The 13,178-nt window shown below is 39.5% G+C and overlaps 1 protein-coding gene across 1 annotated transcript in view; it reads left to right on the forward strand.

Moving 5' to 3' along the window:
• LOC104695204 (nebulin related anchoring protein) overlaps positions 1-13,178 on the forward strand; it is a 47,825-nt gene that overhangs the window by 33,659 nt on the left and 988 nt on the right. The window contains exons 29-41 of the mRNA XM_019293956.3: positions 272-385; positions 1,707-1,904; positions 3,302-3,406; positions 4,441-4,539; positions 5,331-5,435; positions 5,799-5,906; positions 7,429-7,740; positions 8,526-8,630; positions 9,296-9,394; positions 9,513-9,617; positions 11,133-11,240; positions 11,903-12,214; positions 12,444-12,596. Of these exons, the coding sequence (XP_019149501.3) occupies positions 272-385; positions 1,707-1,904; positions 3,302-3,406; positions 4,441-4,539; positions 5,331-5,435; positions 5,799-5,906; positions 7,429-7,740; positions 8,526-8,630; positions 9,296-9,394; positions 9,513-9,617; positions 11,133-11,240; positions 11,903-12,214; positions 12,444-12,596 (1,923 nt within the window). The remainder of the gene's footprint in view (positions 1-271; positions 386-1,706; positions 1,905-3,301; positions 3,407-4,440; positions 4,540-5,330; positions 5,436-5,798; positions 5,907-7,428; positions 7,741-8,525; positions 8,631-9,295; positions 9,395-9,512; positions 9,618-11,132; positions 11,241-11,902; positions 12,215-12,443; positions 12,597-13,178) is intronic.

Raw genomic sequence — 13,178 nt, forward strand, 5'->3', positions numbered from 1 at the left:
GCTTTTGGAGGTGCAGCCACAATGAGGTGTTACTGGTAAATAAGCAAAGGCAGGTTTGTGAAAGCAGAGCTGAGAAGTGACTGGACAATCACAGGGACTGCAGTTGGGTGAGGTCTTCCTAGAACCCACTAAGGCTTCATTCAGATTTATTATCCTACTGAGTATGGTCAGAATTTACTGTGTTATGAAACCCCTTTTATTCAGGTTTTAACAGCTGGACTAACACTTCTCTTCACTGCTATCCACATTTCTATTCTTACTTCCTTTTTAGCACAAATATAAGGAAGCATTTCAGAAAATGAAGGGGCAGATGGCTGGTTCATGTGGCCTGGATGGTGACATTCGTATTGCTCATTCAGTCCATGCAACATCTCTGCAGAGTGATGTAAGTACAAGAAAGAAGATGGGCATTCTTGGTTTCCTAACTGCAAGTCATTCCTCAAGGAAGATGCACTTAGCTGTGGACTAGCTGTGGAATAGCCTACTTATTTATAACTTAGGGCTTTCTGTCCCACTTTCCAGATATGTAAATATAATCGTGATATTCTTGCCATTCGGCTATGTTATTTACAGTAACATTAATTTGACAGTAAAAGGAGCCTGTGTTCTAGCACACTCTCCTGCTTCAAACCACTGCTGCCTATCACAGAATATTTCACTCTGTGAAAGCATCACTCAGAGGCAGGTCTAATTGAGAATCAGCACTGGTCTTTGTACAGAAGTAAATTAAATTAGTTATTCAGCGTTTATTTTCAATTTATTGTTTTTCTGAAAGACTAAAGGATGAACGAGTTTATGGAATTTCAAGCTGGACTTTTTTGGTTGGGGAATGGTTCCCACCTCATCTTGAGATGTGCCAAGAATCACATCATTTTTGTTTGCTTGTAAGGATTGTAACATTTCAGTGCATTTTGAAGTCTGTGGCTTGATCCAGAAAGCAGTGAAATATATGGGAGGGTGTTCATGGTTCTCAGAAGTGCTGGTCTTGTACTGATGGCAGGCTTAGACATACAGGTAATAGCAAGTGCCTGAAGAATTCATCCATCTGTCAGGTTACTCTAAGTCATTTGATGGCCATCAATAGTTCTGGATGTTCATTATCCCAATGAACAGCCTGAACATCTCAAATTTGTATAATCTGATAGGGAAATGTCATGTGAAAAAAGTTTTTTGAAAATTTCTACACCTTTCTTCTCCTGGACAGAGATAAAAAGTTAAAAAAACCAACTCAGCACTAAATATCGCTTTAAAACTATGAAACAAAACTGGCCAAATCAACAAATATTTTGACTGAGGATTTGTTCTTCTAATATAAATAAGGCTGTTTGCATGTTTTATTCAGGCAGTAGCTGCCCCTTTTTGTGGCACTTTCTAAAAATGCAGTGAATTAGGACTTGTCTTGCCAGTTTGGTTAACTTTATAGATTCAATGTATCAAGTTTTAACAAAAAACTAACAAACAAAATAATCTCAGTTTAATTGAATATAATATAGATGGCTACTTTTTTGATGAAGAATAGGCTGTCACATATTCTAATTATAATTATTGGGCTTTCACAGCATGGTGAAACAAGTTACGGAACTTGTTTTAAAAAGAATAATTTATACTGCAAAATGGAAGAAATACGAGGAATGTCTCCTCTGATCAAAACCTGAATTTTAATTACGTTGCTGTGATATCTATGTGATCTGTTTCTCATTTGATAGGTGAAATATAAGCAAGGTTTTCAGGATACAAAGTCTCACTTCCACCTGCCACTGGATATGATACACTTGGTCCATGCCAGGAAAGCCCAGGCTTTGGTCAGTGATCAGGAATACAGGCAGCTGCTCCACCAGTACACTGCTCTGACTGACGACGTGAGGCTGCGGTGTGCCAAGAACGCCTACAAACTGCAGAGCGAGGTGATTTCAAAGTGTCCCAGGGATATTTCCCTGTGGTTCTGGTGTGAGATAATTCTGCTCCAACTCCCGACAGCTGACAGTGTGTGTTTGAGCAGCAGCTGAGGGATAAAAAAATGGCTGTTCCCCCTTGATTGCATGTAGGAATGAGGCTTTTATCTTACAGAACAATGTGTGTGACCATACCACGCTGAGAGATAAAGTTTGAGTAGTCTTTGATGATTGGGTAGAAAAGTGTTTGCAAATGAGGATGATTGGACTGTTGGCAAAAATACTCTTTTTAAGGTCTTGCTAACTATGCAAACCCTGTACCAACTAGTATTTACAACTTGGTTTGCATCTGGGTGGAATTCACGTGTACTTTCACAACAAAGATCTGATTTGTAAGACACTTACAAGCTCTGGCCCAAGACATATCCACTGAAATTTTAAGAAGGACAAGCTTAACTCCCTATGTATTTTTGAGTAAAATTAACTGGGTAATGACTTACAAATCTGTAGGCACAGCCTTGAGCAAAGGGCTTTTCATAGATTACATTGCCCCTGCAGACCTCAGGAGGGGCTGTATCTTTCAAACATGTCTGGCCACAAAATGCTGCTGTAGATCAGTTCAACACTTCCAGCCAACAGAGTTGGAGATGGCAGACCGTGTCCAAACAAGTGTAACGTCAGATTCCAGTTGTGCTGCCCTAATTTGGGTGAAACACACATAATCAGAGATTCTGAGGCAAGTTTCCATCCATCCTACTCCTCATCCTCCTCATTATCAAATGAAATAATATTGATGTAATGTATTTATCAGTAGCCTATTGGTAACTTTTTAAAAATTAGTATTTACAGCGAGTCACTGCTAGGTTTGGTGGTCTGGAAAATACGTTAATGAAGTGTATGCAGTGGTTCAGTGCTATTTTTCCTTTGTGTTCCTTGCTTATATTATGACCATTCAGAACTGTTAAAAATCAAGGCTATTTTGTCTACAGTTTCTCTTACTTAAAAGCTACTATCCTTTATTTAAGGATATTGTCTTAGGTTTTTATAAACTGGTCTTATTTTATGTATATTTATAAATCAATAATGTCTACCTCTGATTTATATATTATGTATGGAGAAAATTCATGTACCTAGAAAAGGTTTTTTCAAGGTCACAAATAGAAGCTAGGAGTTGAGGCATCATTTGGTGTTCACGAGGCTCAGTAGCCCTCAGAATCCTGCATTGTGCTGTAGATCTGTCAGGGCTGTATTCACACAGACACATTCATAAACACAAGATCTTAGGGCAATGTGTATGAACTATCTGCGGTAGATACTAATTTTAATGGATTTATTGTGTATTTTTGGGTGAATAAATATAGGGCATCTCAAATGCAAACTCCTAATTACTTCTGCTTGGTTTTCCTTAGAATTTATATCGGTCTGACATGAACTTTATGCGAGGTGTTGGATGTATTACTCCAGGGGCCCTGGAGATTGAAGGAAAGAAGAAAGCTTCTGAACTCATCAGTGAGGTAACAAAAGAGGGTTTTGATTTCTCCACTACGAACAAGAGTTTGCCAGATGTCTTTCTATTAGACTGGGCTGGCAAAGTGACTCAGTGGATAATGCCAGACTCCCTCCCGTCGCGTTTGATCATTCCACTCGTGTCCTAAGTGCAGATGGGTGAACCTGATGGAATTCTGGGCTTTGCAAACTTTGCTAACTTCTTTTGCAAATGTTTTCTCCTGTGTTTCAGACCCAGGAGGTGGTTATTTTATGTTATTTATTTTAGAATTTAAATGGGCTTTTTCAACTAAAAAGAAGGCTGTGCCTATCTGTAATAAGTACCTTGTACTGTTTCTCCAAAATTAGAATGAGCTGTGCATTACCCAGTACATCACATGGTCCTCAGCTCTTCTCCTGCTTTACAGTCAGTGTGTTTTTCACCTGCTGCTTTTGTGTTCTATTGTTTTTCTCCCCCTGTAACCAGACTTTTATTTTCTCTGTTGTGTTCTCTCAGTACAGTTTCTCCTGGTTTCAAATCTTGCGTCTTTTGCCCATATTCAAGTAGATGTGAAATGAGGAAAAATAAAGAGTTGTGTTCTAGGGAACAGATCAACGCTTGCAGTGATTTTGCAGTTGTTTTCTTCACACTTCTGATGTAGGGTCACAGGCCAGGTGGAACCTTGTTTTTCCTCACAAAAAAGTTCAGTGGGCTTGTGCAGCTCCTTCTCTCTCTGGACTGGATTGCCTTTGCTGCAATTCCACTACCCAGCGTTAATGACACCAAGGGGTGAAATAACCTCATTACTGTTTTCAGCATATTCAGCACAGCAGCACATTTTTTTCCCTTTCACGCCTTATTCCTTATTTACTTTTCATTTCCCCTGTGAGACTTGAATGCACCTAACTCAGAATAGCAAAAAGTAAATTAGACTAAGGATTAATAGACAAACTGGAGTTTTAAGCATAAGAAGCAGCACTAGGCCACTGGAATTGGAAAAAGTCCCTTATCTGACAAGACAATTTACCTATTCTGTTCATTTTTCTTTGTGTGTGAACTCAGAGTAAATATCGTCAGCAGCCACATTCCTTCAAGTACACATCGGTGACAGACTCTCCTGGCCTCCTTCATGCAAAATTCAGCAATATGATTGCTAATGAGGTAGGCTCTCCTAATGTGAATCAAAAAATATGCTTTTCAAAATGCAGCAAGCTGGGGATGGAGAAGTGGGAAAGAGACAACCCTGTTCTGAAAGCAAAATGCATCAAAAAAAGCGCAAACGTCACAGATTTGTGCTTTTTCACCGTTAGATCACTTTTTTTGTTTGTTTCCAAACATTTAATACAATTTTCAATTCAATCTCTTTCAAAAAGCTCACATAGTGTCCATACAACAGAGTTCCATTATTAGGTTTTTTTTGCATGAAGAAGAGACTAAAAAATCAGGGCTGCGAGGCGTTCTAGAGTGAGCTCATTTGCATAGTATGATCCACCTTTGAGGGCTCCTAAGAAAAGAATCACTTTTTTAAATTATGAAAAAAACAAGACAAAACCTATAGAAAAATGACCAAAATCATATATAATAATTTGAAGAAAAAATTCAAGCTAGAAAATATGCCCAGTCTACCAGAAATGCTTGCCCTTTTATTTAACACACATTCATGATGCCCTTAACATTCTTAGGTCTACTTTTGCCCTGCTAGGAATGTAACAATGCAAGGCTAAGAATGTAGGGGTTTGGCATCAACATATATTTATAAAACTTAATGTAAATGTTCTTTATGCCCAGCAAAAGCCCCCATCTTTATGCCCAGAAAAAGTGATACACTCTTACCTATTTTCAATGATGGCTAACTATAGCTGTCACAATCATTAACAACTTAAGTACTGCTATTGTATCACTGAAACAAGAGAGAAAATTAATTTCAGTTGTCTCTTTGATCTCTTTCCTAGCGCCTCTATAAAGCAGCAGGAGAGGACAGTCGGCATCACTACACACCAACGCTGGGTCTGCCAGAGTTTACACGGGCAAGAATAAATGCAGCCAACCTCAGCGATGTAAGAATTTGTTCTGTATTTCTTGCACTTATTTCAGATGCAGGATGAATTGTGCAGCGGCAAGGAAGATGGATAAGTAGAGGAAATTTGAGGTCTATTCTATGTATGCTTTCCCTGATTTGATTATAATGATACTTATCTCCATTAGCATATATAAGGTTGTGAGTAAATTAAATCTACATAAAGAACGAGACATGTTTTGTCTGAGTTAGTAGGATTTCCCAAAGATAATTTTAAAAAAATCCTTTGATTATAAAGAATGAGACTGTAACACAGAATAACAAATGAAAGATGGTTCCTTTGTTTGTTCCTTTGTGCATTTAAAAGTGAAACAGCAGTCTACATGTGCCTTTCCTACTTTAGGCAAAATACAGAGAATCTTGGCATAATCTACGTGCTCAAGGCTACAAGCTGACAATGGAAGCACTCCCATTCCAGACTGCCAGAGCCTCCAGAGAAATTGCCAGTGATGTGAGTTGAATGATTCAACCTCCCTTCTTGCCTAATTTCTGTTAACTTCATGTAGAACAATGTATAAGGCAGATTTTGCTGAATTAAAGCAACTCCATAACCATGTGAGACAAGTGTGAGACAGAATATATTACTTATGAATGAGATTCTTTGTGTGAATTAGGAAAAAAAAGAAGAGGAAGAATCGCTGCTAATCGGGAACCAAGCCAGGTTAAACATCTTCCAGTGGGAAATAGCAAATGAATTAAAGAATTTTCAAACAGCAAAAACAGGGATTCTGCTCTTTTTCAGGCTTTCAGCTCCTCATATTATGAAGTGCCCACTACCTCTGTCCACTCTGCTTTGAGCTGACATTTGGAAGTGTCTGGTTAGGAAGTAAAAATCATTGCAAATTCCTGGAAATACATGTCCCCTTAAATTCTGAAATAGAGGAAACAAATAATCTTATCCTTATAAATATCCTATTGTTTGGATTGTTGTATGCAAAACACTCAGACATGGTGGCATCCATTTCTCAGAAAGCCTAGGTTCATCCCTCCTTCACAAGATATTTAATAAATTCTAGGAAGATGGAAAAAGTATTCATTTTGTGGTAGTATTTAGTTGCATACTTTATCTCTAATGTGATAAAATATGAATATATTTCACCTGTGTTTGTTTAATGAAGCAACCATTCCTAGCTGTAATTTATAATATATACTTAACCATATTTTGCAGAGTGCTTTTGGTTACAGCTTCAGATCTGCTCTAGAGGGTACAAGTCCATAATAGAATTACATCCACTTACAACAGATCTGAATTTGGCCCTTCATCTTGGAAGCACTTTATAAACATTAGATGCTGTAATTTAATCCCCACAACTCTCTTGTGTGGTAGATAAGTGTTATTATCCCATTTCAACTACATTATGAACTCTTCAGGGCCCAGGCCTTCCCTTTAAAGTTCTAAGCACCCTGTTGATGCTGTATAAATAAGCATTATCATCATCATCACTATTTCACAGAGAGGATAAATGCAAGATCACAGGGAGAGTCATAGTCACAGCTAATATGAGAATGAGGGGTTGCTGGTTCTTATTCTTTCCAGGAAAACTGAATTTACTCTTTAAAATAGCTGGGTGGCATTTGCAAATCTGAAGGCTACAGAGTGCACGATGTTTCGCTTTTGTATAGATTTTTTTTTCTTCTGTCTTTTGTTTGTTTCTCTTACATTCTCATTCCTGGCAATAGGAATAAAATTCTCAGAGAGATAATAAAAATACATGATTTGAGGTTAAACATGATCAATGCTTTGGGCATATTCAGAAAATGCATTGAGATGTGCTTAACTTTAATGTTGCAGTTCCCGTGGTATTTAAATTTGAGAGCAATGAGATATTCAAACAATTGCTTTCTAGTGCTATGTACCTTGACTGGTTTTACAGAAAACAGATACTTCAGTAATTTATCTTAAGTTAGTTACCTGGAATAGCCAGTCTAAGTTTGGCACATTTTCACTTTTACCCTTTTGTTTTAATTTTTAGTACCAATATAAACACAATTTTGTGATGGAGAGAGGAAAACACATTGGTGCCAGAAGTGTTCTGGATGACACCAGGTTGCTGCACTGCTTGCATGCTGCCAAATTACAGAGTGAACAAGAGTACAAGAAAGGATCCCAAGAAGTGTGGTCTCAGTTTCATCTGCCCATGGACATGGTGAACCTTGTCCATGCCAGGAAAGCCCAGGCCTTAGCGAGTGATCAAGATTACAGAGAGAGACTCCATGAATTTACAGCACTCCCAGAAGACATGAAGATGAAGTGGGCCAAAAGAGCCCACATGCTACAGAGTGAGGTAAAATCTTTATTTCAGACCCTACCCTAGGTACTCCTGAGCTTGCCTACAGAGGAACAGGATAGGATGTGAGGGAGAACCTCAGCGCTTGGCTCTTGCCTTTAGAACGCCAAGTCAGGAGCCCAGACAAGTGGTGGTGATGGTTTTGCCTGATACCCTCATTGCCTAGTAGAGTAATGTACAGTACACTTGAGTTAATTGATTATCATGTCCTGTCACATATAGGGCAGAACAAAAAAATGAAAAAAATGGATGATTGGATTAAAGTCCCACAGTGAGACACCATGACTCTGAAGTGAAGTCAGGATTGTGGGGATTGCGGGTACTTTCCTGACTTTCACTTTTTATTGGGTCTGCCTGATTTTCTTTAATAGATTAGGAGGTAAAAGCAAGCCTTTAATGTGAGTAAAGGAAGAGTAATGTGTCCTCCTAGAAATGCGGTTAATGAGGAACCATGAACCAGATAAAATAATTAGTATTCCTGACTTGAATTCACCTCATAAAATTATTTCAAAAGAGGTTCTTTTACGCCCAGTACAAACAGGTTATTACTTACTGCTTTGAGCCATACTAATTCACTTGTGGGGCCTTCTCTTGTAACTTGCATATGATACATTATTTAATTCCTGGTGGAACGAACAAATGCAAACAGTTTGGCTTTACGATCTGATATGTGCATGGCAAATGAAAAACCTCAAAATGTGAATATGAACCAGGGAGTTTTTTAAAAAACCTTAATAGCTGTGGATACAAAACTGATAGCTAACGATTTTCATTTTTAACAGCATCGCTATAAATCAGACCTGAACTTCATGAAAGGAGTTGGTTGGATGGCTCTGAGATCTCCGCAGATAGAGAGTGTAAAGAAGGCTGGAGAGCTCATCAGTGAGGTAACTGATAAATCTTTCATGGGATAGCAAGTCTGTAGGAATTGTTTACCATCAAGGCTCCTCGTTACATGACACTTACGAATGTAGCTTATCATTTCCTTTTGATGTGGGAGCCTGTTTATACAAGGTGTAAGTTACCAAGAAGCAGTACAGGAGACACAAGTCCACTGTGTGACACCTGCTGAATATTTTCCATTCCAAATGAAACACAAGAGTATAAGCAAAACATGGAGCAATAAATTAATGCAGGAAACTCCATTATGAAATTCTCAGCAGGTGGTGGAAGTTATATAGAAAGATACAGCACTGACAACCACACCGAAGGGGCATTTGCCTGTTCGGTATCATGCATTAATAGAGAAAAATTTTGAGCTGTCAAAAGTGTAATGTTCAAAAGCTTTTTGCATGAGAATTTTCAGTGTGAAATCCTTCTTGCACACACACACAAAGACACACACAACAAAAAGTTTGGTGCCTGATACAAAGGCATCCCCAGTCCCTAGCTGAAAGAGCTACTGAGACTAAAGCAGAACAGTGGCTTCAGGAAAATGTCTTTTATGTTTTACCCCAGTCATCACACTCTGGGAGTTTTCGTATATCATTAACAGAAACATCTCGTGGTTTTTTTCCCTTTGTTTGTTTTTGTTGCCTGCTCCCCCTCTCAGGTAAAGTACCGTCAGAAGCCAGAAAGTCTGAAGTTCACTGCCGTGGTCGACTCTCCGAATTTGATTCATGCCAAGAACAGCTACCTCCAGTGCAATGAGGTAGATTTCATTCTAATGTATGAGTGATCTTAACTTTTGGTGTACTATACTGCATAAAAGAATTGATCTTGACATTGCTTCCGGTGTCAGTTGCATTCAATGACTTTTGGCCCCACAGAGACTGTACAAGGCTGGAGGTTTCGAAGGCAGGCACAGGTACACCCTACCTCCTGATCATCCGGATTTTATCCGAGCCCGCCAGAATGCATTTTACATCAGTGATGTAAGTAAACCTTCTCCTTTGGGGAGCTGACTTGGTAAACTCGTTAGGGAATAAAAACTTCCATGTATGTAGAAGGCAGGTTCTCCAAGCCTGATCAAAACTAAAAAAAAGCCAGAGGCAGTGAACAGCCAACATGTTGCTAGGTTTGGGCTGGATGAATCAGGAAAAGTCTGCTAATTTTCCTTCTGAGCATTCATTCAACGTTCCTAGTAAGCTATTACTAAGGATTTCAAACCTTCAACATAGACATGGTTAGTTACAAATTAAAATCTTTTCGATTTTGTTTGAGGGAGGAGGGAGAATCCTCTTTCCTTGACTATATAATCTACCTTTCTGAAGCTGCAACACTGTGTTGAACTGATCCCTTAGGCATAGTAGTCATCAATCTGGATGTAACTGAATCAGTGTGTGGAATTAGTGTAAAGAGAATTTGTTTCCACATTATCTCATACAGAGGAACTCGGTCTATTCCTAATGTCCTGTTCCCTGATTAAATAGCTCTTGTCTTTACCTGTAGCATCAGAATGACCTTAGTTTGTAAGGAGCTTTGAGATAGGTGAAAGAAACAAGTAGAAATTACATTTTTTGAAGCAATAGAGGAAACTGTAAAAAGGCAAATATTGTGTGCAAGGATTGCAGACAAATGAAAGGTCAGCCCTATACCTGTTAGCAGGCTGTACAGTGACGCTTGCATTGCTTCTGCCCTGGCCATCTTGCAGGATTTCTGGCATCTCAGTTTACTGTCAAATTTAGCAGCACCTACCACTACATTCACCAGTGAAACAGAAGATTATCTTAAAATGTGGAGTGAATTTTGTGCTTCTTTTCATATGGTCACAAACCCCAGAAGGGATGAATCAAAGACTTACAGAAAGCAAATAAATAAAATAAATAAGGGACAGCCAAAAGTGTCATGGCCATGTAGCAGAACCTGCAGACTGGAAGCTATTTTAAGAAAACTACTGATGGAAGAAGAACCAAATCTAGAGCAATTTCTCTTCAGGATGTAAATGTGATTCACATCCTCAAAGTCACATTAAATATGTTAGAACCAGCTGTTATTCCACATGAGTTAATGAAGCCACACGTGGCTGGGGATAGAGACGAGGATCATTTGAAAAGCTTGAAATAACTGATATTGAAATTACGATGCCAGGAAACCCAAGACACTGCGAGTGGATGCATCAAAAGAGAGAATAAGGGCAATATCAATGCAATATTGATGTGACTGATGCATCACAGTTTCTAATAGAAATTAAATCACATCAAAAACAACCACATTCAAGTACAAAAGGAAACCCTGGTGGCACTTTTCAGATGAGGCATTTTATCATTATGGTGAATAGAAAAGAAGTTGAAGCGCTATAGATCTGGATCAAAACCTTGGAGATGGTGCTGATGACTCCTGATACAAATAAGCCCAGTAGGATAAAACATTTATTATTGCAGTTATGGGACTGCGTTTAAGAAACTGCAGGGGGAAATGACTGTTTTGTTCTTTTCTTCTCAACACAGAAATTGTATAAAACATCTTGGGAACAGACAAGGGCATCTGGCTATGATTTTAGGATTGACGCCATCCCATTCCAGACAGCAAAGGCTTCAAGAGAGATTGCTAGTGATGTAAGAATTGTTCTGTTTCAAACACTTCCCAACCCTCTTCCCATGCCACCCCATCCTGTAAAAATGGGTGAATTCTGACATGAGTGTACTTTGTTCTGGTGTGGAATACTGGTGATCCAATGAAACCAAGTACTGGTTAAATGCAAAGATTTCCAGCTGAAGGCTACCATTAATAGTGTCCAATACCAGGCTGTTCCATTTTATGTCCCAAGAGTTTTTCTTGGGAAGAAGACATATTATGATTTAATCAAATAAAATAGGTATTAGGTTATGAATAGTTAAAGCATGGTCTAGGATAAAGTGGGTCATCTTTGAGCACAGAAGACCACAGTCGGCAAGAAAGCTAAAGGTAGAGGAGCTTCATTGCTTGAGCTGTGTATTATGTATCCAAGAGTGTAACAGTAGGAGGATCTCTGATTACTTTTGAGAGATGAGCATTTTGGGCTGCCTAAGTCTTTCCACTCCTTTAAAATTGAGCACAAAGGTCATTCTTCTAAAGTGTCTTGTTAGATTAGGAGATGTAGATTGGTATCAAACAAACCCTTGGTCTTTGTGCACTACAAGAAACATGATTGATGGCTAGGGGAGAATAAGTTATTTCATAAGAGAATTTGAAGGTAATTTGAATGTGAAAATGAGCTTTTCCTCTGCACTTCCTGCAGTACAAATACAGAGAAGCCTTCCTGAGAGACAGAGGCCAGCAGATTGGATTCCTCAGTGCAAATGATGATCCCAAAATCAGACATGTCCTCAGAGTGGGGAAACTCCAGAGCGACATCCAATACAGGAGTGATTATGCCCTAAACAGGGCACAGTTCCAGAGTCACCTCAACCAGCCAGGATTCCTCCATGCCAAGAGAAGCCAGCAGCTTGCAAGCAATGTTAACTACAGGCAGCCCTTGCACCAATACACTTGTGACCCTGAGCAGCTAAATGTGAAACATGCAAAGCAGGCCTATAAGCTGCAGAGTGATGTAAGTGTGGCTGGGCAATATGGTCCTTCCCTGGTTTCGGGGCTGTCTGTGCAAACTCCTCGGCAAACCTTACCTGCCAACAAAATCACCTTCTTGAAAGAACCACAGTTTGCTTGCTAAAAATGAATAATTTTTTTTATTATTGACTTTGCTGTTCTTTATATGCTCTCTCTTGAATACCCAGGGCCCAATAAAATAATACATCCTGGTGAATGTTTCGTTCTCTCAGGTAAAATACAAGTCTGACTTGAACTGGCTCAGAGGCATTGGCTGGACCCCACCAGGTTCTCACAAGGTTGAAATGGCAAGAAGAGCTGCTGAGCTGGCATACCTTCGGGAAATGGGATTGCTGGGTGCTTCTGCTCTGCACAGACCTGGAGCTGTAAGTAAACAATTCTTCTCACAAATCCCAACTGCTCTGCTCCTTACCTGCACACATCCTGTCTAATACTTTTGAATGCTCCCTGGAGTCTACAGTTCTCCCTGTTATCTGAACAGCATGCTTAGTGTACATCTTAATTTGAAGGAAGCATTGAAGGGAATTCAGCAGTGTCAGTGTCAGGATGTGTTTTCCTCAGCTTGGGGATGATTTCAGATCTCCAAATGTCCTGTGGAAAGCAGAAGCAGAGATGGAAGGGACTCCCTGTGCAACTCCTGTTCTCTTTTCCTAATTTCAGCAGGAACCACGTGTTGCCATGTAATTCTGTGTTGCCATATAATCTCCACTGGCAGCTGTATCAACAGGCTGGTGTAGGCTCCCAACAGCATAATGTGTGCTGGGGGAGGCTTTGTGCAAAGGGGCAGTGCTCCAGCCTCCTCTGCCTCTGTCCAGCCCAAGGTTAAATATATTACAAGCAGGGATCTTCCAGGCTTTCCTTCTGCCTGCCTCCACAGGGATGACTCCCAGCCTACAGTGTCCTAGCACAGGAGAGCAGAAGTCCAAACAGGAATCTCACAGCCCTTA

The sequence above is a fragment of the Corvus cornix genome, chromosome 6 (assembly GCF_000738735.6).
Source record: "Corvus cornix cornix isolate S_Up_H32 chromosome 6, ASM73873v5, whole genome shotgun sequence".
Lineage (NCBI taxonomy): Eukaryota > Metazoa > Chordata > Aves > Passeriformes > Corvidae > Corvus > Corvus cornix.